At 42.8% G+C, this 24,742-nt stretch overlaps 1 protein-coding gene across 3 annotated transcripts in view; it reads left to right on the top strand.

Moving 5' to 3' along the window:
• LOC149461203 (tachykinin-like peptide) overlaps positions 1–24,742 on the top strand; it is a 91,468-nt gene that overhangs the window by 33,937 nt on the left and 32,789 nt on the right. For all 3 annotated transcript variants that reach the window (XM_089678664.1, XM_089678665.1, XM_089678663.1), the window contains exons 3-4: positions 16,870–16,963; positions 22,514–22,537. In XM_089678664.1, the coding sequence (XP_089534790.1) occupies positions 16,870–16,963; positions 22,514–22,537 (118 nt within the window). The remainder of the gene's footprint in view (positions 1–16,869; positions 16,964–22,513; positions 22,538–24,742) is intronic.

Here is a 24,742-nt window from a genome sequence, read left to right as displayed (position 1 = left end):
CCCCAAATCCACAATCTCAGAAAATGAGAATATTGTGAAAAGGTGCAATATTCTCGGCTCAAAGTGTCCCACTCTAATCAGATAATTAAGCCATAACACCTGCAAAGGGTTCCTGAGCCTTTAAATGGTCTCTCAGTCTGGTTCAGTAGGAATCACAATCATGGGAAAGACTGCTGACCTGACAGTTGTGCAGAAAACCATCATTGACACCCTCCATAAGGAAGGAAAGCCTCAAAAGGTAATTGCAAAAGAAGTTGGATGTTCCCAAAGTGCTGTATCAAAGCACATTAATAGAAAGTTATGTGGAAGGGAAAAGTGTGGAAGAAAAAGGTGCACAAGCAGCAGGGATGACCGCAGTCTGGAGAGGATTGTCAGGAAAAGGCCATTCAAAAGTGTTGGGGACTTTCAAAAGGAGTGGACTGAGGCTGGAGTCAGTGCATCAAGAGCCACCACACACAGATGGATCCTGGACATAGGCTTAAAAATTTGGTATTCCTCCTGTCAAGCCGCTCCTGAACAACAAACAACGTCAGAAGCGTCTTACCTGGGCTAAAGAAAAACAGACCTGGTCTGTTGCTCAGTGGTCCAAAGTCCTCTTTTCTGATGAGAGCAACTTTTGCATCTCATTTGCAAACCAAGGACCCAGAGTATGGAGGAAGAATGGAGAGGCACAGTCTGTGTTGATTTGGGGAGCCATATCATCTGCTGGTGTTGGTCCACTGTGCTTCATTAAGTCCAGGATCAACACAGCCTTCTACCAGGAGATTTTGGAGCACTTCAGGCATCCTTCCACAGACGAGCTTTATGGGGATGCTGACTTCATTTTCCAGCAGGACTTGGCATCTGCTCACACTGCCAAAAGCACCAAAACCTGGTTCAATGACCGTGGGATTACTGTGCTTGATTGGCCAGCAAACTCGCCTGACCTGAACCCATAGAGAATCTATGGGGCATTGCCAAGAGAAAGATAAGGGAGACATGAGACCGAACAATGCAGAAGAGCTGAAGGCCGCTATTGAAGCATCCTGGTCTTCCATAACACCTCAGCAGTGCCACAGGCTGATAGCTTCCATGCCACGCCGCATTGAGGCAGTAATTGCTGCAAAAGGGGCCCAAGCCAAGTACTGAGTACATATGCATGCTTCTACTTTTCAGAGGTCCGATATTGTTCTATGTACAATCCTTGTTTTATTGATTGCATGTAATTTTCAAATTTTCTGAGATTGTGGATTTGGGGTTTTCATAATAATTTCATAATTTTTCGAGTTTCACCTGTATATGTGTAAAGCGTTACGTAAACTGAAGGCGCTATAAAAGTACCTATAATAAATAATATATATATTGTATGATGAGATCTTTTTCATCCTAATAATCCTGTTTGCTGTGATACGTTTTACTAATAATCTCTAAATTGTATGTAATATTACTCAGCGCCCGTCCTCGGTGTTCCGCCTGGTTTAGGTTCCATGCACAGGGCTCTTCTTACATAAAGAATTACCTGGGGCTTCATTCCAGCTCTGAATTTAATTTGACTTAATGAGTCCTGTGTAGATTAGGCAGTGAAGGGTGATCTGGGCTGAAGTATTTTAAGCTCTCTGTAATGGGCTGAGTTATATCACAAGGATGGGACTGATGGACCAAATCTACTGATCACTGACAACGTCACATTGAAAGATTATGTCTGTGTATAGTGGAGTCCGTTAGGAAAAAGGTGACCTCCAGCCTTCCTGTCAGTCCTGTGCAGTTGTACCGACTCCTCTCCAGGACTGAAATTGCTTCCTCTAATGAGAGTGTAAAAACCGAAGATCTTACATTTTACCAGTACAATCTTTGTACAATCAACGTTAGATCTGCCGAAACTATGTCGTATGAGGATCTACCTAATCTATCCAATCAATTTGTATCCAATCAGGCAGGCTCTACATTCAGACTGAAACTTGTATGGAAGCTTAAGAGCCCAAAATGTTTTAATAATAGTGCTTGCTTATTACAAGGAACAAGAAAGAAATAAAACAGCCGACGCGTTTCGAGTGCATGACGTCCCACCTTCTTCAGGGCTACGATAGATGCAAAAATACAAAAATGGAAACAGTTGGAACAATCATAGAAAATCTCTCTATATCATAACAAAATATAATCCCTAAGAAATTAAAGTGTTAATAAACCCTCAGCAGTAAAATCAGTCTGTATATGCAACAAAGCCTGCTTGTTATACTCACTGTGGATCCTAAGGGGTTAATCCTCTGCATTGTGTAAAAAGGCTGTTTTATCCTGTCTTCTCTGATCCTCCCCCTCTTCTACTGTCCCCGATCCATCTGCTGATAGTACAGAGCCCAAGGAGGCACTCTGCACGTGCTCAGTTTGCTGTGTATTGCTAGAGAGGTTTGTTTTTTTTTTCCTTTGGGAAAGTGCATCAGCACAGGGCCAATCAGCACTGTCCAAACTGAGGGTCAGGGGTCCTGAAGCCTCATAGAACAGTCAGAGGAGAATGAAAACCCCTCCTACAAGCTTTAACCAGTGTTGTGCTGGACACTGATAGAAGTCACAAGACTGTTCTAATTGCTGATGAGAAAAGGTAGTTAGCAGTTTATATTTACTAAAATAATTGCATTTCTATGTTGTGTGTACTGTAGGAGATCAAATATAGTGAATGCAGGGTCTGGGGAGACCAGATATAGTGAATGCAGGGTCCGGGGAGACCAGATATAGTGAATGCAGGGTCTGGGGAGACCAGATATAGTGAATGTAGGGTCCCGGGAGACCGGATATAGAGAATGCAGGGTCCGGGGAGACCAGATATAGTGAATGCAGGGTCCCGGGAGACCAGATATAGTGAATGCAGGGTCCGGGGAGACCAGATGTAGTGAATGCAGGGTCCTGGGAGACCAGATATAGTGAACACAGGGTCCAAGGAGACCGGATATAGTGATTGCAGGGTCCTGGGAGACCGGATATAGTGAACACAGGGTCCAAGGAGACCGGATATAGTGATTTCAGGGTCCTGGGAGACCGGATATAGTGAATGCAGGGTCACGGGGGACCGGATATAGTGAATGCAGGGTCCGGGGAGAGAGGATATAGTGAATGCAGTGTCCTGGGAGACCGGATATAGTGAATGCAGGGTCCGGGGAGACCGGATCTAGTGATTTCAGGGTCCTGGGAGACCGGATATAGTGAATGCAGGGTCACGGGGGACCGGATATAGTGAATGCAGGGTCCGGGGAGAGAGGATATAGTGAATGCAGGGTCCGGGGAGAGAGGATATAGTGAATGCAGGGTCCGGGGAGACCAGCTATAGTGAATGCAGGGTAAGGGGAGAGTGGATATAGTGAATGCAGGGTCCGGGGAGACCAGATATAGTGAATGCAATGTCCGGGGAGACCAGATATAGTGAATGCAGGGTCCAGGGAGACCAGATATAGTTAATGCAGGGTCTGGGGAGATCAGATATAGAGAATGCAGGGTCCGGGGAGATCGGATATAGTGAATGCAGGGTCCTGGGAGACCAGATATAGTGAATGCAGGGTCTGGGGAGACCAGGTATAGTGAATGCAGGGACTGGGGAGACCAGATATAGTGAATGCAGGGTCCAGGGAGACCAGATATGGTGAATGCAGGGTCCAGGGAGACCAGATATAGTGAATGCAGGGTCCGGGGAGACCAGATATAGTGAATGCAGGGTCCTGGATTTAGTGACACTTTAATACTACTAGAACCTAAAACTGGGTTATGATGAAAAACATATGATATCATGCAGAAATGATCAAGGAGATTTTTCAGTGTTCACTGTTGTGGTTTTGTTTTTGTAAGTATGTGTGATTAGCCATATAAATGATATAAATTATGATTTGTCTTTATTATAATTACCTTTTCCTATGCCCATATATATGAACTATTTTAAACTATGGTCAGCAACAGTGGCTTCCCTCTGGCAGCACTAGGGTTGTTAGTTCAAATCCCACCCACAGCATCACCTGCAAGGAGTTTGCATGTTCTCCCTGTGCCTGCGTGTGTTTCCTCCAGGTACTCCGGTTTCCTCCCACACTCTAAAGACATGCTGGTAGGTTAACTGAATCCTGTCTAAATTGTCCCTAGTATGTATAAATGTGAGTTAGGGACCTTAGATTGTACGCTCCTTGAGGGCAGAGACTGATAATAATATACAATACATTTGTAAAGCTCAGCATAAATTGTTGGCACTATATAAGTACCTGTAATAATGTTGAATTGTTAGATCATTTTTTGCATGGTAGATCATTTTTGATAGATAATCTTTGCATAGAGAAGCACAGAGACCTAGTGATGACATAAAAAAAAACAGGTTTTATTTAAATGTTTTTCCACTTTGTATTTATTAAGAAAAGCTTCACACAGTATGCTGCTAATACACTATAGGTCACAACCAATGATGTGTTAAAGTAGTTGTAAACCCTCACATATACCCAGTGAAGTGACTGGCCTTAGATGATACACAGAGATGACACAAATCCTTCATAAGTTGTACTTGTTTATTTACAGCTGTCTGTGCCCTACATCCATTCAAAGTGCAGAATTTTGGTAGAATCTCTCAGCTCTGAAAATCAGGGGGTGGGGAGCTAACCTTAGACTCAGTGAGATATAAATACATAAAAAGTGAGCGCTCTCAAATCAGCAGCCAATGCAATAAAGGTGATCACAGCAAACCTTATGAAGTACCAAATAAAATAAAGTGCAGCACTAGATAAATGGATAATGAAGGTATAAACGAATAATAAAATATCCTCAAAAATAGAAGCATAAATGAACAGTTCATAAAAATTAAGGATAATCCACTTGTTATAGCAGGATACCAGGACAAGTTTGTGGCAGGAACAAATGATAAAAGTGCGCACTCACCGGACGCGCATGGATAATGTGCATGTAATCAATATCCACCAGGGTCACTTATATAGGCGGAGTAGGTGAGCTTCCATCTAAGGATAGATAATCTTGTCTTGGTGGTGTGTGGTAGAACTGCTAGGTCCAGAGGTCCCCTTAAAGTTGGACGGGTGCACAGCCTGAGTACAGGGCTCCCTCCCTCTGGGGGTAGTGGATTGCAATAGGGTATCCTGCAAATTAATTAGCTCCAATAGGAGTCAAAGAACAGGTGCCCATAGTGTAGTATTTTGATGCTTTTATTCAGAATATAAGTGAGTAAAACAGGGTAGTATAGCACTCAAAAAACGCAGTGGTGGTAAAGAGTAGTACTGACCCCTTAGTTAAGATGGCCGCCGGGCCGCCTCGAGGCTCCAGGCGGCTGTGACGTCACACTATGAGGAGGAGCCAACACATCGCACCACGTTTTGCGGACCGATTTCGGGGTGTTGTTAACTTAACCACATGCCGCCAAGCCACTGTAGAAATACGTTGGCAGGGCGGCACGGCTGGGCAAAACCACGTTTTAAAACGTGTGTTTGCAAAACAGGTAGGGGGCGTGCGCAAGGTGCGCCACCGCCCTACCTGTCCCGCCGATCACGGCCGTGGATGTCAGTCGCCGGGTCACAGCCAGCAATCACTGACAGAAAGCAGGGCTGCAGTAGCTCTGCTCTCTGTTAGTTCCCTGTCAGCTCCTGACATGCTGAGCCGGAGAGAAGAGTTTATCTCTCCCGATCAGCTGTTTCACGTGCAGTACACACCCCCGCCCCCTAGTAAAACACTCCCCTCACACAGTTAACCCTTTCAGTAAATAAAAAAGTTAACCCCTTCCTCCCCAGTGCCATTAGTACAGTGTCAGTGTTTTTTTTTTTGCACTGATCACTGTATTGGTGTCACTGGGGATGTCAGTGACCCCAAGTCAGTTCCCCCCAGTGTCAGAATGTCCGCCGCAGTCTCGCCATAAGTCGCTGATCGCCGCCATAACTCACTGATCGCCGCCATAAGTCGCTGATCGCCGCCATTATTAGTATAAAAAAAAATTTCAAATCCCAGTATCTTTCCCGCCATTTGTAAACACTATAACTTTCACGTAAACCAATTAATTTACACATATTGGTTTTTTTTTAGCAAAGATGTCGCAAAATGCATTTTTGCCGAAATTTATGACGAAAGTTGAAAAAAAGGACATAAATTTCATTTATGTACTGTATTGCATGACCGCGCAATTGTCCGCTAAACTAGCATAGCGCTGTATAGCAAATAATGGCGTAAATTGCAGTATCTATACCATAGTTTGTAGACGCTATAACTTTCACACAAAGCAATCAATATACACTTATTGGGATTTTTTTTACCAAAAACATGGAGCAGAATACATTTTGGCCTAAATTTATAACCAACTTTGAGTTTACTATATATTTTTTATAGCTGAAAGTAAAAATACCGTTTTTCTTCAAAATTTTTGGTCTTTTTTTGTTTCTAGCGTGAAAAATAAAAAGTGCACAGGTGATCAAATACCACTGAAAGAAATCTCTATTTGTGTGAAAAAAGGACGTAAATTTCATTTGGGTGCAGCATTGCATGACCGCGCAATTATCAGTTGAATTAGTGCAGCGCCGAGTAGCAAAAAGAGGCCTGGTCATTAAGGGGGTAAATCCTCAGGAGGGCAAGTGGTTAATATACACACCCGCAGCGGTTCGCATGAACTGGGTGCGATTCGGTACGTAATTTACACAGAAAATGCTGCAAATTCTGCACCGCATCAGTGTGAACCCGGGCTTAAAGGAGAAAAATCTGTGAAGAGAAGAAGGAAACAATGGAGAAAAAATAGAAAAAAGAGGTGGAAAGTAGGAAGGGTGGGTGGGTGACCCCAGAGGCTGGTATAAATGTTCCAGGAACTGGCTGTGCCCAGTTGTAGATTCATGTTGTAAATTGGGAAGGCATTTAGTAATCCAACCAAGGCTGCCAGGTACACCGAAATGTATTAAGAAACGCCATTAGTTTTACATTTATAAATGTACCTTGTATCCGGTTTTTGACCTCATCAAAGTTATGTGTTGGCATTTCACACGCTCTTGCTGTGGTTTTTTGGTGGCCATGGAGATATAGGTTATTAGTGTGAGTTCCCGATGGGTGGCATTTGGTATCAGTTAATGTAGGAGTGCTTCCCATGGATTTTTCCACAGGTTGATATGAAGTGTCGCATTGACAATCTGGTACACCTGAATTCGTAGCCTCCTAGCCTTAGGTCAGGTCCATCAAATATGCTTCATATCACTAAGGTCTGAGTAGCCCCAAAAGCAAGTGGATGGGTATGTTGGGAGGCAGCAAGTGATTGTAGCAGGAGTACAGTACAATCTGGACATGACTTTGTAGGAATTCTCCAGTGCCAACGCATTGCAAGAGGATTTGTGTTTCCCACTTTTTATGCCATTCTTCATTGTTTCAATGTCCTGCAAATGTCGGATTTTGTGCATTGCTGGAGATAGAAGAATATATTATTATTATCATATTATTGTTATACAGGATTTATATAACGCCAACAGTTTGCTCAGCGCTTTACAAAATGAAGGTAGACATTACAGTTACAATACAATTTGGTACAAGAGGAAACAGAGGGCCCTGCTCGTTAGAGCTTACCATCTAGAACAGGGGTGTCAAACTGGCGGCCCTCCAGCTGTTGCCAAACTACAAGTCCCATCATGTCTCTGCCTTTGGGAGTCATGCTCGTAACTGTCAATCTTGCAATGCCTCTTGGGACTTGTAGTTTGGCAACAGCTGGAAGGCAGCCAGTTTGACACCCATGATCTAGAATATATCAAAAAAACTAGGCCTCTTGTTGGGTTAGAGCAGTGTTTCTCAACTCCAGTCCTCATGGACCCCCAACAGGTCATGTTTTCAGGATTTCCCTCAGATGAAACAGCTGTGGTAATTACTAAGGCAGTGAAACTGATCAAATCACCTGTGCAAAATAATGGAAATCCTGAAAACATGACCTGTTGGGGGTCCATGAGGACTGGAGTTTAGAAACACTGGGTTAGAGTGACATCTAGACCAATGTTTCTCAACCTTTTTTCAGTCAAGGCACCCTTTAAAATTATGGACAGTCCCAAGGAACCCTTTAAAATTATGGACAGTCCCGAGGAGCCCTTTAAAATTATGGACAGTCCCGAGGCGCCATTTAAAACTATGGACAGTCTTGAGGTACCCTTTACTATCATGCACAGTCTTGAGGCACCCTTTACTATCATGCACAGTCTTGAGGCACCCTTTACTATCATGCACAGTCTTGAGGCACCCTTTACTATCATGCACAGTCTTGAGGCACCCTTTACTATCATGCACAGTCTTGAGGCACCCTTTACTATCATGCACAGTCTTGAGGCACCCTTTATTATCATGCACAGTCTTGAGGCACCCTTTAAAACTATGAACAGTCTATAGGCACCCCATTCTAAAATGTGAAAAACGATTCTAATAGTTTTGTATAACACAGCAACAATCACACATGTAGGACACCCAACATTAGAGGTGATTTATTCTGCCAAAGCAAATACACTTTTGCACACTGGTACTGACTAGTATTCCGTTGTTTCTCTTCTTCCTCAGTTTTTCTCCATCACTGAGCTAATGTGACCCCAGCGCTGATGGAGAGGGGCAGGGAAGGGTCAAACTAGGATGCTGTTCAGGCAGCTGACCTCCTTCTTATCAACTGTCATTGGTTGTCAGGACGCCGGCAGCTAAAAGGTCGTAATGGTGCCTGTGTGCCCGTAATAAAAGCCTGTGGCTTTGTGTAACTAAAAGGCAGGCTTGTTCCACCCGCTGGCTTATATACAAGTTTGGGGTAATTTTTGGACATTTTGCCAAGGCACCCCTGAAGAAACCTCAAGGCACCCCAGGGTTCCTGAAGCACCCTGGCTGAGAAAGCCTGATCTAGACTCAAGTGTCATTAGGGACGTGCTCCAGTCGTAATGTCTACTCTATTAGGTGGCGGATCTATAAATGATGGAATCTTTCTGAGTCTGGAATATGGTGCGATTCTCTGAGTTGTTGGAATGACCAGATGCCTTGCTCAGTTAAAAGATTGTGGACAGTGGTGAGTTTATGAGTTTGCCACCAATGGTAGCTGCAAGGGTCATCCATCTCTGGTTGGAAAAGAGGACTTTATTTCAACTTTTCATTAGCATATTGATAAGGGTGAGGGAGAAACCAAGTAAGGCCAAATATAAAGAGATTGAACGTTTTTACATCCGGGGGCAGGACAGTCTTCCCGATCATGTGTCTACTGGGATTGGCTTTCACAGGGGTCACATGATTGAGAGTCCATCCTGCCAGGTCCCAATTATGACTAGAGATCAACAGCTGTCTATGAGAGCCTGGCCACTTTGCTGGGATCATGCAGTGAACCCACTCCCAGCACAGACACCTAATTTTTCACCGCAAATATGTGTTACATGGGCGCCAAAAGGTTAAAGAGGAGCGCCACATTCCCCCCAAAAATTTAGAAGTCAGCAGCTACAAATACCGTAGCTGCTGACTTTTAATATAAGGACACCTACCTGTCCAGGGGTCCAGCGCCGTCATCACCTGGGCTAGTTCTTCACTTTCCCGGCACCAGCATTGCAAGTAAGGGAATCCAGAAGTAAAGCCTTATGGCTTCACAGCCTGTTTCCTACTGTGCATGCGCGATCTGCACTGCGCCTTGTAATTGGTCCCGTAGTATTCTGGAACCTGTGAATTGTCCCAGAGGACTGCAGGGGGAAGGGGGGAGGGGGTCGAACTTCTGGCTCAATGAGCTGGAAGTGGGAGCAGGTACTTGTGTACCAAAAAAAAGTGCCATATGTGACAGTAGAGCGGGGGAGGGTGCAAACGTCGCCTTTTTAGATATGTCTGACTTTCAGCCTTAAAGGAGAACTCCACCTTTGTAAAAAAAATAATATAACATATACAGTCGCTACAGAAGCCATTTGGTAATTTACTGTTACTGCATTTCAATATGCAGGCGCCATAATAAACAAAACTTTAAAAAAGTTATAAAATGCAATGCAATACAGCAACCTGGAGGCATTCTGTGCACAGTTGGTCTACAGAACACCATCAGAAATGTCATTTCCTGAAACTGAAAGGCATTGGGGTTGATTTAATACAGGCAAATAGACTGTGCACTTTGCAAGTGCAGTTTCTCCAGAACTTAGTGAATGTGCTGAAGCTTCACTTTGCAAAGAATACCCAATCACGTGCAAGGAAAAGAAACAAAACAGCATTTTTGCTTGCATACGATTGGATGATGGAAGTCAGCAGAGCTTTCCCCCCATTTACTGAGCTCTGCAGCAACTCCTCTTGCAAAGTGCACAGTCTATTTGCCTTTAGTAATTCACCCCTATTGCCTGCAATAGGAATTAAATTTTTGGTGAAATACTCCCCAAGGGTTCAATATTTCTAAAGGGCTGTAGACAAGGCAACTTTTCTCATCAGAACACTGAATGTGCACCAGGTGATTATAATAAACCAGACCCTCACATTCAAAATCAGTCTGGAAAGAACATGGTGAAAAAACTGCTATTTCTTCATAACAGGAAAAGGTAAGAATTTGACACAAAATTTGTTAAAATCCTTGCAATGTACATTGGGAACCCAGAAGGGATTGTTATTTTTTCTTAACAAAAGTAAAGTTACACCTTGAGACTGGAAATGTCGACTATTATCATCATGACCTGTTCCTTTAATGACCCAAATCTTACAGTAAAAGGGGACATTATGTGAGATGGATTACGGAAAATTGAGTTAAAAGCTGAATTTTTCTTTGAGGTCTTCCTGAGCCGCTATCACCTCCTTGTAACTGTCCACTATTTATCTGTATTATACTACCAGCACACTTCCACTGCTGGGATTTCCGTGTAATGTGTTTTTCTGCTCGTAATGTGTGGAGTGCAGTTGGTGTAAATATTATTTCATTGCAATTATGTGTAATGTGATTCTGTATTACGGTCATTCAATATATATGGACTGTGAAGAGGTTTTACATTACTGTAGACTGTTTAGTGAGAGGAGAGTGCACTTCCATTCATTAAATACATTATCCTTGTAGTTAGCAGATGTTTGGAGACAACTCTTTACAACTCACTCTTGTATAAGTACTGTGGAATGAATTATTTATGTTTAAAGTGATTCTAAACTTTAATTTTTTTTTTAAATAACAAACATGTCATAGTTAACTGCTCTGTGCAATGGTTTTGCACAAAGCAGTTGCTATCCTCCTCTTCTAGTGTCCCCTTGTTCCTCCTGCCTTCCAAGTACCCTCCCTAGCAAGCCATTTGCTGGGGGGTACTCATGTGGGCTCACTCCTGAGCCCCACTGCCTGAGTCCATAGACGCAGACAGCGGGGCTTTGCCCCACTTCCCTGCTCGCCTGGTTTTGCACAGAGCAGCCACGGTCCTCCTCTTCAGTGTCCCCTTGTTCCTCCTGCCTTCCAAGTACCCCCCCTAGCAAGCCATTTGCTGGGGGGTACTCATGTGACCTCACTCCTGAGCCCCACTGCCTGAGTCCATAGACACAGACAGCGGGGCTTTGCCCCACTTCCCTGCTCCCCTGGTTTTGCACAGAGCAGCCACGATCCTTCTCTTCAGTGTCCCCTTGTTCTTCCTGCCTTCTGAGTACCCCCTAGCAAGCCATTTGCAGGGGGGGTACTCATGTGGGCTTGCTCCTGAGCCCCACTGCCTGAGTCCATAGACACAGACAGCAGGGCTTTGCCCCACTTCCCTGGTTTTGCACAGAGCAGCCACGATCCTCCTCTTCAGTGTCCCCTTGTTCCTCCTGCCTTCCAAGTACCCCCCCTAGCAAGCCATTTGCTGGGGGGTACTCATGTGGGCTCACTCCTGAGCCCCACTGCCTGAGTCCATAGACACAGACAGCAGGGCTTTGCCCCACTTCCCTGGTTTTGCACAGAGCAGCCACGATCCTCCTCTTCAGTGTCCCCTTGTTCCTCCTGCCTTCCAAGTACCCCCCCTAGCAAGCCATTTGCTGGGGGGTACTCATGTGACCTCACTCCTGAGCCCCACTGCCTGAGTCCATAGACACAGACAGCGGGGCTTTGCCCCACTTCCCTGCTCGCCTGGTTTTGCACAGAGCAGCCACGGTCCTCCTCTTCAGTGTCCCCTTGTTCTTCCTGCCTTCTGAGTACCCCCCTAGCAAGCCATTTGCTGGGGGGGGTACTCATGTGAGCTTGCTCCTGAGCCCCACTGCCTGAGTCCATAGACACAGACAGCAGGGCTTTGCCCCACTTCCCTGGTTTTGCACAGAGCAGCCACAATCCTCCTCTTCAGTGTCCCCTTGTTCCTCCTGCCTTCCAAGTACCCCCCTAGCAAGCCATTTGCTGGGGGGTACTCATGTGGGCTTGCTCCTGAGCCCCACTGCCTGAGTCCATAGACACAGACAGCAGGGCTTTGTCCCACTCCCCTGTTATTTATTTGTTTCAGGTACTTATATAGCTCTGTCAATTTACGCAGTGCTTTACATATATATTGTACATTCACATCAGTCCCTAACCCTCAGGGGGTGTACAATCTAAGGTCCCTAACTCACATCCATACATACACATACTAGGGACAATTTTAGACACAAGCAAATTAACCTACCAGCATGTGGGAGAACATGCAAACTCCAGGCAGGTGGTGCCGTGGTTGGGATTCAAACCAACAACTCTAGTACTGCCAGGGGGAAGTGCTAACCATTTAGCCACTTGTTATTGGATTTGATTGACAGCAGCATGAGCCAATGGCTCCCACTGTTATCAATCTGGTCAGAGAGGAGAGAGAGAGTGGAGAAACTGCTGCTCTCAGGCACAGAGTGGGATCGAGATCAGGCTCTGGTAAGTAAAGGGGGGAGGCTGGATGGGGGTTCTGGACACAGAAAGATTTTTACTTTAAAGCAGAACAAAAGTCCCACTGTAAACAACTGTCTTTTAGTGTAGAAGAGACATGCATTGTGTCTTCTGCAAAGAAATACCACTACCTGCCTGCTCGCCGTCTCCTGCACATGCACAGGACAGAGTGATGTCATCGCCCGCCAGCCAATGAAGAAGCCTGAAGCTTGGCACTCAGAAGCAGATGTCAGCACCGGCGCAGGACCATTGGACAGGTTGCATGGAGACTTTAGTTCCACTTTAATGCAGAGAATACATTAGGATAAAAAAAACCTTACGGCTTTAGAACCACTTTAAAGTGTTACTAAACCCACAAGAGTACAATCAGTCTGTATATGCAGTAAAGCATGCTTGTTATACTCACTGTGGAACCTAAGGGGATAATTCTCTACATTGTGTAAAAAGGCTGTTTGATCCTGTCTTCTCTGATCCTCCCCTTCTTCCACTGTCCCCAATCCATCTGTTAATAGTACAGGAGGTACTCTCCTGTACAGCCTAACAGCCTAGGAGGCACTCTTCACATGCTCAGTTTTGTGTGTATTGCTAGAGAGTTTTTTTCTTCTTTCTTGGGAGGGTGCATGTGATCAGCACAGGGCCAATCAGCACTATCCAGACAGAGGGTCAGGGGTCCTGCAGCCTCATAGGGAAGAATGAAAACTCCTCCTACATCAGTCTGTATATGCAGTAAAGCATGCCTGTTATACTCATTGTCGAACCTAAGGGGTTATTCCTTCTCATTGTGTACAAATGCTGTTGATCATGTCTTCTCTGATCATCCCCTTCTTCCAGTGCCCTCCCGATAAGACATATCATGTGGAGTCATTCTGCACATACTCAGTTTTTATTGGGGGAGTGCATGTGATCAGCACAGGGCCAATCAGCGCTGTCCAGACAGAGGTCAGAGGTCCTGCATTCTCCTAGAGCAAAATGAAAACTCCTCCTCCTACAAGCTTTAACCAGTGCTTGGCTGGACACTGATAGAAGTCACAAGACTGCTATATACTTTTGATGAGAAAAGGTATTTAGCAGTTTATATTTACTAAAATAATTGCATTTCCATGTTGTGTGTACTGTGGGAGACCAGATATAGTGAATGCAGGGTCCGGGAAGACCAGATATAGTGAATGCAGGGTCCGGGGAGACCAGATATAGTGAATGGGTCCGGGGAGACCAGATATAGTGAATGGATCCGGGGAGACCAGATATAGTGAATGCAGGGTCCGGGGACACCAGATATAGTGAATGCAGGGTCCGGGGAGACCAGATATAGTGAATGGGTCCGGGGAGACCAGATATAGTGAATGCAGGGTCCGGGGACACCAGATATAGTGAATGCAGGGTCCGGGGAGACCAGATATAGTGAATGCAGGGTCCGGGGAGACCAGATATAGTGAATGCAGGGTCCGGGGAGACCAGATATAGTGAATGCAGGGTCCGGGGACACCAGATATAGTGAATGCAGGGTCCGGGAAGACCAGATATAGTGAATGCAGGGTCCGGGGAGACCAGATATAGTGAATGCAGGGTCCGGGGACACCAGATATAGTGAATGCAGGGTCTGGGGAGACCAGATATAGTGAATGCAGGGTCCGGGGACACCAGATATAGTGAATGCAGGGTCCGGGGTTTAGTAATACTTTAAGTATATGTGAAGTCAATGAAGCTAAAGCACATTGCCTTATTCAAATACATTTTATGATGCTGTATTTGAATTTGCTTTAAAAAAATAAAATTTAAGTTAATTTTTAAAAAATATTTGATAACTGGTCACATGACCACACAATCTGTCCCCCTTCTCAAGTGTGGGGGTACATCTCTATTGCCTGACAGTGGAAAGCTGAATAATGTCAGTAGAAAAATATGTGTAATGTGTAAACCAGAGCAGGGCTGCGAAGAGCACATTATTATTATTATACAGTATTTATAAAGCGCCAAAGTTCGCTCAGCACATCGTGGCAAAGCTGAAGGCATCCTAACATGCTGTTCTGGGATTGACGACCATTGCCCCAAAGCCATTCCCATTTGCCGGTCTTGTTGCCATCTCTTCAGCAGCATCAGCAAATACAATGCAGGAACAGCCTTCCTGCATTGTACATTAGGACGTCAAGGGACTGCCCACATATCAGGACCTAAGTGAGGATAAGTAATCCTCTACTTTACACTCACCCAGACTAAACATGTATTTGACTACTATATTGGACGGAATGGGCACCCAAAAGTTATTTTTAAAGAGTGGCTGGAAATCCATTTTAAAGAAAGCATTCAGGAATGAGTTCAATGCTCCTACAGTGCTCCTCAATTGGGAGGGAAGGGCTTCCCCTCATTTAACTGAGCCTATGAAGTGCGAAATATGTGAGGTGCCATTGCTGACCTGCCCCCACTGCTATCATACTTCTTCAATAATATGTTATTCCTGTGGAACCAGCATGCAATCAGTGAAGTTTGAAAAGTTTGAACTCTTGTCCTTTACGCTTATTCTAGGTCAGTGATTTATTGGCAATGAAGCCAAGATGTGGTGCCTTTAAAATCCAGTTCAACAATGGCAGCTCCATATTCCTACATTCACACTTTTCCTTTAACCTTCACAAGAGACCTGAGAGCAACTTTGGGCAGGCCGTTACTCACATATGCTAACAGAACTGAATATGTGTTTAAAGTAGCATCCTTACCCCATAAAGCACTCCACACAGTTGATGTCAGAGCCATGTCACATCTTCAACAAAGCCTAAGCTCTACATGGAGCCAATAATCTAACAGCTGTAGATCACTGTACTTATGTAGAAAGTGGTGCAATGTTTTTGTAAAGACACAAATTGTAGGTGGATAGCACCATGTCCATACTGTGACCGTACCACAATGTAGCCTCGGGTTAGGGCAGCCTTTCTCAACCTTTTCAACATGGAGATTTTTTATTTATGTATTAATGTCATACATATCCATCAAACTTATGTATAAAAGTACAAAATATAAATAAATAAATAAATACAAAACTCAACACAAAGGAAACTAAAAAGTCCCAACAGTCCTTTGGGGAAAAAAAACTCAAACACAGCCAGAACGGCTCATAAATAAAAGTCCATAACCTGAAAGGAAAATCTAAAGGTATATACAATATCTACAGTACAAGGCCTATATGGCCGAGACCATATAATTAGGAGCCTTTATGGCTCAGATATAAACATAAACCATATTCAATTTCCATATTAAACCTGCCACTTACGGCCTATATGGCCTAAACTATACACAAAAAACACCTAACCACACTATTACACTACAGGGGAGGGCTAAGGAACCCGCAGATCTTCCACGTCTGACACCTACAACCTACCATGCAAAAGGCTACCAAAAAGAACGAAACGCAAAAGCTAGGGAGTGCAAGAGGCAGAAAACAGGGACAGTTCCCATCACCCGAGATCAACAGACCGCAGCAACAGGCTTGATATTCCTCCACACCTCCATCCAACATGGAGGAACCCTTTAAATAACTTTTCAGTCTCAGGGAAACCCTGCAAAAAATTACTATATCTACAACTCATGATATATTAGTGTGATGACCAGTGGGAAAAAAGCTCCTTACATTTGTGGTCATTGGGAAGAATTGCCTCCTTACATATCCCTAAAAAGATTAATGGTGTCAGTGGGAACTTATCTGAGAGGCAGAAATTTGTTTATTGCTCAAGGAACCCCTAGCAACTTCTGGAGGAACCCTAGTCTTCCATGGAACCCTGGTTGAGAAACCTTGGATTAGGGCATCCATCCAAATTAACCCAATCTTCATAGAGTTTGGTTTTGCTTTGTTTGCTTGGGTTTCATTTCTGTGCTCTCCTTTTCTCTAGCAATCCAAAGTGGACTGGTAACTATCTGTTTCTACCCAATCTGACTGAATTTATGACTAGGGTGGACATTAGACTAGTACTCAAACAGAGCCAGAACCAATGTTTTTATATTGCTTACATTCTTCTTTTGTGTGGATGGACATTTTAATAGTGCTCTAACAATGTTATTGTGCTAAAACCCAACAGGCTATAACAAGCATGTTTTTTGGTCAATTTTAGGAGGATCTCCCTGTGTTTGAAAATTTTCTACAAAGGATCGCAAGGAAACCAAGTCCAGACAGGTTCTATGGGTTAATGGGAAAAAGGAATAATGGTAAGATCTCTCTGTGTTTTATTTGCTCATGTATTTTTTTAAATGTATAAGAAATTCAAGGGTTCAAGGGCCACCATTGCTGGCCTCCTTTTGATTGTGCTAGCTGCCTGGTTGTGTCTGAGTCACTGAGATGCATGCACCAAAGGAAAGTAAAAAAAAAGTTAGATCAAGTCAAAGGCACACACTATATATACATACTTTTGAGTGGCTGTAGGTGAGCAGGCTTTGGTTTTTCTGAGCTTGCTAGCTTTGTGCCCCAGGAGCCCCCTGTAGACGTCCACAAGTCAGTTAATCTAGTGTATGTAGGGTGATTTTATTATTCATTTTCCATTGGAATGTTCCTTGAAAGCAGAAATTTCCAACATGCCAAAAATCTCTACTTTTGATAACAGTTACTTCTAACACACAGATGTGCACAGTGCACATGGATGGAGAAGTTATCTTATACATGGGTGGAGAAGTTATCTTATACATGGGTGGAGAGGTTATCTTATTCATGGGTGGAGAAGTTATCCTATTCATGGGTGGAGAAGTTATCTTATTCATGGGTGGAGAAGTTATCTTATTCATGGGTGGAGAGGTTATCTTATTCATGGGTAGAGAAGTTATCTTATTCATTATTGGAGAAGTTATCTTATTCATGGGTGGAGAAGTTATCTTATACATGAGTGGAGAGGTGATCTTATACATGGGTGGAGAAGTTATCTTATTCATGGGTGAAGAGGTTATCTTATACAAGGGTGGAGAAGTTATCTTATACATGAGTGGAGAGGTTCTCTTATTCATGGGTGGAGAAGTTATCTTATTCATGAGTGGAGAGGTGATCTTATACATGGGTGGAGAAGTTATCTTATTCATGGGTGAAGAGGTTATCTTATACAAGGGTGGAGAAGTTATCTTATACATGAGTGGAGAGGTTCTCTTATTCATGGGTGGAGAGGTTATCTTATTCATGGGTGGAGAAGTTATCCTATTCATGGGTGGAGAAGTTATCTTATTCATGAGTGGAGAGGTGATCTTATACATGGGTGGAGAAGTTATCTTATTCATGAGTGGAGAGGTGATCTTATACATGGGTGGAGAAGTTATCTTATTCATGGGTGAAGAGGTTATCTTATACAAGGGTGGAGAAGTTATCTTATACATGAGTGGAGAGGTTCTCTTATTCATGGGTGGAGAAGTTATCCTATTCATGGGTGGAGAAGTTATCTTATTCATGAGTGGAGAGGTGATCTTATACATGAGTGGAGAGGTTATCTTATACATGGATGGAGAAGTTATCTTATACATGGTTGCAGAGGTTATCTTATTCATGGGTGGAGAAGTTATCTTATTCATTATTGGAGAAGTTATCTTATTCATGGGTGGAGAAGTTATCTTTTCATGAGTGGAGAAGTTATTTTATTCATGGGTGGAGAGGTTATCTTATTCATGAGTGGAGAAGTTATCTTATTCATGGGTGGAGAGGTTATCTTATTCATGAGTGGAGAAGTTATCTTATTCATGGGTGGAGAAGTTATCTTATTCATGGGTGGAGAAGTTATCTTATTCATGGGTGGAGAAGTTATCTTATTCATTATTGTAGAAGTTATCTTATTCATGGGTGGAGAAGTTATCTTATTCATTATTGTAGAAGTCATCTTATTCATGGGTGGAGAGGTTATCTTATTCATGGGTGGAGAAGTTATCTTATTCATGGGTGGAGAGGTTATCCTATTCATGGGTGGAGAGGTTATCTTATTCATGGGTGGAGAACTGCAAACATTGCTGGAACCTGTTGCACCACTTTAAATATCAGGTGAGTGGAGAAGTTATCTTATTCATTATTGTAGAAGTTATCTTATTCATGGGTGGAGAGGTTATCTTATTCATGGGTGGAGAAGTTATCTTATTCATGGGTGGAGAAGTTATCTTATTCATGGGTGGAGAAGTTATCTTATTCATGGGTGGAGAAGTTATCTTATTCATGGGTGGAGAAGTTATCTTATTCATGGGTGGAGAAGTTATTTTATTCATTATTGTAGAAGTTATCTTATTCATGGGTAGAGAAGTTATCTTATTCATTATTGTAGAAGTCATCTTATTCATGGGTGGAGAGGTTATCTTATTCATGGGTGGAGAAGTTATCTTATTCATGAGTGGAGAAGTTATCTTATGCATGGGTGGAGAAGTTATCCTATTCATGGGTGGAGAAGTTATCTTATTCATGAGTGGAGAGGTTATCTTATACATGGGTGGAGAAGTTATCTTATTCATGAGTGGAGAAGTTATCTTATTCATGGGTGGAGAAGTTATCTTATTCATGGGTGGAGAGGGTATCCTATTCATGGGTGGAGAGGTTATCTTATTCATGGGTGGAGAACTGCAAACATTGCTGGAACCTGTTGCACCACTTTAAATATCAGGCGAGTGGAGAAGTTATCTTATTCATGGGTGGAGAAGTTATCTTATTCATGGGTGGAGAGGTTATCTTATTCATGGGTGGAGAGGTTATCTTATTCATGGGTGGAGAAGTCATCTTATTCATGGGTGGAGAGGTTATCTTATTCATGGGTGGAGAGGTTATCTTTTTCATGGGTGGAGAGGTTATCTTATACATGGTTGGAGAGGTTCTCTTATACACATGTGGAGAGGTTATCTTATACATGGTTGCAGAAGTTATCTTATTCATGGGTTGAGAAGTTATCTTATTCATTATTGGAGAAGTTATCTTATTCATGAGTGGAGAAGTTATCTTATTCATGGGTGGAGAGGTTATCTTATTCATGGGTGGAGAAGTTATCTTATTCATGGGTGGAGAAGTTAGCATGGTTTGTGTACGAGAAGCATTTATATATATATATATTTATTGAAATATATTTTGAAATATATTGAATACGGCCAAAATTGTTGTATTTCAAATATATGTCAATATATTTGGGAAGAATATTTTCAAAATATATTTCAAATATATTTTTCTTCCATGTGGGTTTGCAAAGGCATTTGGTGCACACAAATTGAACTTATATCTTCTGTGGCTTTTCAGCAATATATTTTTTGTTAACGTTTTGTGCTAAGAGTTTACGTTTTTTTTGTATTTTCATGAAAATAGATTTTTTTCAAACATAATACAAAAAGAGTACAAGACGTAGAAAAACAAATACAGAGAAAATCATCCTGTAGCCAAGCATCCACATGCCCTGTAATCATGTGGCTCAGAAAGCTTGACGCGTTTCTTGGATTTTATCCACTTCATCAGGAGCTAAAGATGATTACCACTAAATATGGAAAAAACATATACATTGTTAACACATATTATTGTATTCCATCCATGTATATCTATGGGCTCTAGTTTCTCTTTACCTGAATACGTCCAAAAGGAAACACTGTAGTGCCTTTTGTCACAATCACTTTAGTGGGATCCTCATACCTATACGTGCCTTCCTGTCCGAGCCTCCGACATTGATTCTTCCCCCCATTTTTTGTTTCCTTTTGGACGTAATCAGGTAAATGGAAACTAGATACCATAGATATACATTGGATGGAATACAAAAATATGTGTTAACAACGTATATGTTTTTTCCATATTTAGTGGTAATCATCTTTAGCTCCTGATGAAGTGGATAAAACCCAAGAAACGCGTCAAGATTTCTGAGAACCTGAATATATAACTTGTACTGTACTTGACCTGAAATTTTCAATGCATATGTGGTTTTGATGTAAAAAACCTGGTTTTAACATGTATGTATAAATAAATTGCATGTTTTAAAAGAACAATTGTGTTGTGCCTTAAAAATCCCACCATGTCGTATGTTCTTTTAATTCAAACAAATAGGGATGTGACACTTTTGAGGCCATTTCATTTTGTAATTCGCAGTGTGTTCAGAATAAGTGGGCTTGTCCAGCTGGACAGTCCGTGGGTTGCACATGGGATCCAAGGGGCACCAGCCAAATTTCTGCCGGCAATAGATTCTAGAGTAACCCATATCTTTTTGAGTGGCTGCACCAGCTGATAGTACGTACTAGCACCACTGCTTTATATTACAAAGAAATATTGGGCACCCCTAACCCACTATCCTCCATGTGTCGACAAATTAGTGAATATGCTAGTCTAGGCTGTTTTCCCCACCATATAAAGACAGTAAACACGTGGCGTAAACGACGGAAGAAAAGAGGCGGAAAATGTATGGGGACCGTAGAGAGCAAGCATAGTATTTTAGGGAGGATCGACATTTTAGTTGTGTTGATGTGTCCCACCCACGTGAGGGCAGTATTTTGCCATGTTTGTAGATCCCTTTCCACTCCTTGTAGCAGTGCATCATAATTTGCTGAGTACAATAATTTGGGGTCAGGGGAAATATGAGTGCCCAGATAAGGCAGCGCATGTGACCTCCATGTAAACTGGAAGTTAGTTTTAAGATGAGACATAAGACCTGGGGAGATCATGACCGGGAGGACCTTGGGTTTTCCATAATTAATGCGCAAATTAGAAAGTTGGCCATATCTGTGTAATTCTGACATTGGAATCAGAAGGGTGGTGAGTGGTTGGGATACATAAAAAAGAATATCATCAGCATAAGCAGACAATTTATGAACTCTAGACACAACAGATACCCCTTTAATGTCATCATTTTGCCAGATTTTTCATAGTAGTGGTTCTACTAAGTTTAACATAAACATGAACCACTGGCTTGCATTACATGGCTTCTTAGGTCACTTGTTTGCAGATTACATTGCAAGAAGTGATTGAGGCTAGAGTTTCATTACACCCCCCCCCCCCACCTGCCTCAGCTTCATTTTAAACAGCTCAGGACACCCAGGTTTGGGAAGGATCTGGCTGCTGCCAGAGTGGTCACATGGTCAACAGCTAGTCCAGCCAACTCCCGATCCATAGCCCGGACCAAAAGCTGTCACTGCTTGGGCTTTGTACAAAGGAAAACCTGTCAGTCGCACTCCAACAGTATTTTTGATCAGTAAATTGACTGCATACATTGATATTTCCAACCTTAAACCAACTTTCCTTGATGCGTTTCACCACTCTTGACTTTTTCACAAGGGTACTTCTCCCTATCACTGTGAGCAAGCCAAGAGTGGTGAAAGGCATCAAAGAAGGTTCATTTGGGTTGAAAACATTACTGTATGCTGTCAATCCACTGATTATTAAACCAAAAACTGCAAGAACTGATATTTTTTCCTATCTTCAATGAAGAGTGGAGATGGACTGCAATGACCGGCACCCAGGTTGTACATGCACATGAGAGGCCAGTTTTGAGTGGAGCTATGGATCTGTGTGTGCTTGAGCTTGGTCTTTGTACTGACAGTGCACAGCCAGCCCGCTCTTAGCACATAAACAATAGCAGTCCAGCAATGCACATATGCGGCATTATAGCCCATCCTTTTGTCACCACACATATGTGTTACATGGTCATAAAGGGGTTAAATGCATATCTACCCCTCCCAAATAATGGATACTTTTTGTCACTGAAAGCAGTAAGTCCATGTTTGCAATTGTATACTTTAGCTTCTGATTACAGTTCTAATGTTTTTCTTCTTTTCATTTTTTTTTTCTAGGATTTGGACAGATTTCCCGCAAAAGTAAGTTGATGAGACAGTGAAATATTTAAGACCCCTTGTCCCAGTTCTGTGTGTTCTGTCTTTTATCTGTGTCATGCATTGTCATCCTCCCTGTCCTCTGTCCTCATTAAGGTGTTTTTAGTATTTGGTGTTTTCCATTCTATTCCAGAAACTGTTTTGCCAACCAGATCTAAGTAGAACTTGAGTATACACTATATGACCAAAAAGACGTGGAGAACTCTCCAAATTATTGAGTGTAGGTGCCTCCAGTGAGGGGGTACTGTTAATACTACAGCATACAAAGACATTTTAGATCATTGTGAGCTTCCAACCTTGTGGTAACAGTTTGGAGAAGGTCCTTTTCAGATTCACCATCTTGATTGCTCTCACACAGATGATGCTGGTTAACTCTTAAATTCCAGTAATTAGCTTCCCCACATAGATTCACACAGGCAACCCCAATTTTCAGTCCATTTAAGTGTCTTATTTTTTTTACAAAAGAAGTTTATTTAAATTTTTGAACACAGTATTCAAAACATACACATGAACAAGGGAGAGTATTACACCAAAGGGAGCGAAGCTCCTCACAGTTAGGATCAGAGAGAGCGTAAGTACAAAGGTTGACAAGGCTTCCCAGTGGAAGGTTCATGAGTCCACTGCATAACACAATGGCTAGAGGCTTGCAGACCCATGAGTAGTCCTTTGTCTGCCAGAATTCCACCAGCTCATGGCCAGCAGTCACAAATGCTCAGTGTAATCCAGCTATGGGCCCCAGACTCTTAGATACTTGCATTGAGGGTCGTTAAGTAGGGAGGTTAGCTTTTCATGTATCATGGTCTCCAGGAGCCTTTGTTTGACCTCAGCAAAATGTATCAATGGTTGTCTCCAGGCTCTGGCCAAGGTCTTCCGAGTTGCTAGGAATATGAACCCCTCCAGCTTTCTCTGATGTTTATTTATGCAGTAGGGCCTCCCACGGGTCTTGAACAAGATTAGTGTCCAGAACTGAACAAAGCATGTTATAGACCTGTATCCAGAAACAGGTGGCCACGAGGCAGATCCACCTTAAGTTTCTTTTTTAACTGAAACCCCGATGAAAGGGGAGTGTTTTCTGTCCCCTGAAACATGTTGCAGCTTTTTAGTGCAAACCAATAAATTCAATTGGACGCTTTTATCATTTGGTCTGGCGTTCTTTCCTTTGGTGCATGTTTTTTTTCTGTTCCAGCATGGCTGTGCCCCTGTGTGCAAAGCCAGCTCCATGAAGACATGGTTTGATTAGTTTGGTGTGAAGGATCTTGAGGGTGCTGCACAGAGCCATGTCCTCAATCCTACTGAATACCTTTGGGATGAATTGGAAAACACATTTCGAGTCAGGTCTTCTAATCCATCAGTACCTGACAACACAAATATTCTTTTGGCTGTATGGGCACAAAGTCCCACAGACACACATAAATCCCAAAAGTGGAGGTTCCTTCACAACTCCCTAATAATGATGATGCCTGTGGTTTTGGAATGGGATGGCCAACAAGATAATATCAGTGGGATGGGATGGCCAGGTGTCCATATACTTTTGGACATTAAATGTGACACTAAACTCTGATTACATTTTTTTTCAAGCATGTATTTGTCACTTAGAAAAGTCCCTTCTTTTGCACTCAGCCTCCTCCTATTCGCCAAATTCCTTTTTTTACTGCTATGATGTGATTTCTTGTTAAAGGGTGGGTACATTCATTCTCCATGGTCCCACTGTATGTAGGAATGTAAACCACCTTCTCTTGCTCACTCCTGAGATGGACTATGGATTAAGGGATGTTTAGTGTGCATAGATTACAGGGCCATTAAGGAGAGGATGTACCGTATATGGATTATTTTAGGAGAATAAGTATATTCTTTAATGTCACTTCAGGCAATTTTTTTTAAAATTTTTTCTTAACAAGTACACCATATTTGTAGGCAATTTTAAAGCCCATTGATGGGATTACCCACATATGTTTAGCAGCAGGGCGAGTGGGCCTTAAAGTGGAAGCAAACCAATGTTGTATCTTTTACCTACAGGCAAGCCTTTAATAAGGTTTACCTGTAGCTACTATAAATATCTCCTAAATGTGCTCCATTTATGAGATATTTACTGTAGAAGCGCTGGTGGTGTCACCGACGCATGCGCACTGCGCTCACAATGGACAGCATGCTGTTCTTTGAGAGAGCTATGCCGCGGCTGAAACTCCTGTG

This window comes from Staurois parvus, unplaced genomic scaffold, assembly GCF_062004578.1.
Source record: "Staurois parvus isolate SC_StPar_1 unplaced genomic scaffold, SC_StPar_1.0 ptg000208l, whole genome shotgun sequence".
Lineage (NCBI taxonomy): Eukaryota > Metazoa > Chordata > Amphibia > Anura > Ranidae > Staurois > Staurois parvus.
This window is presented reverse-complemented; position numbering and strand designations above follow the sequence as displayed.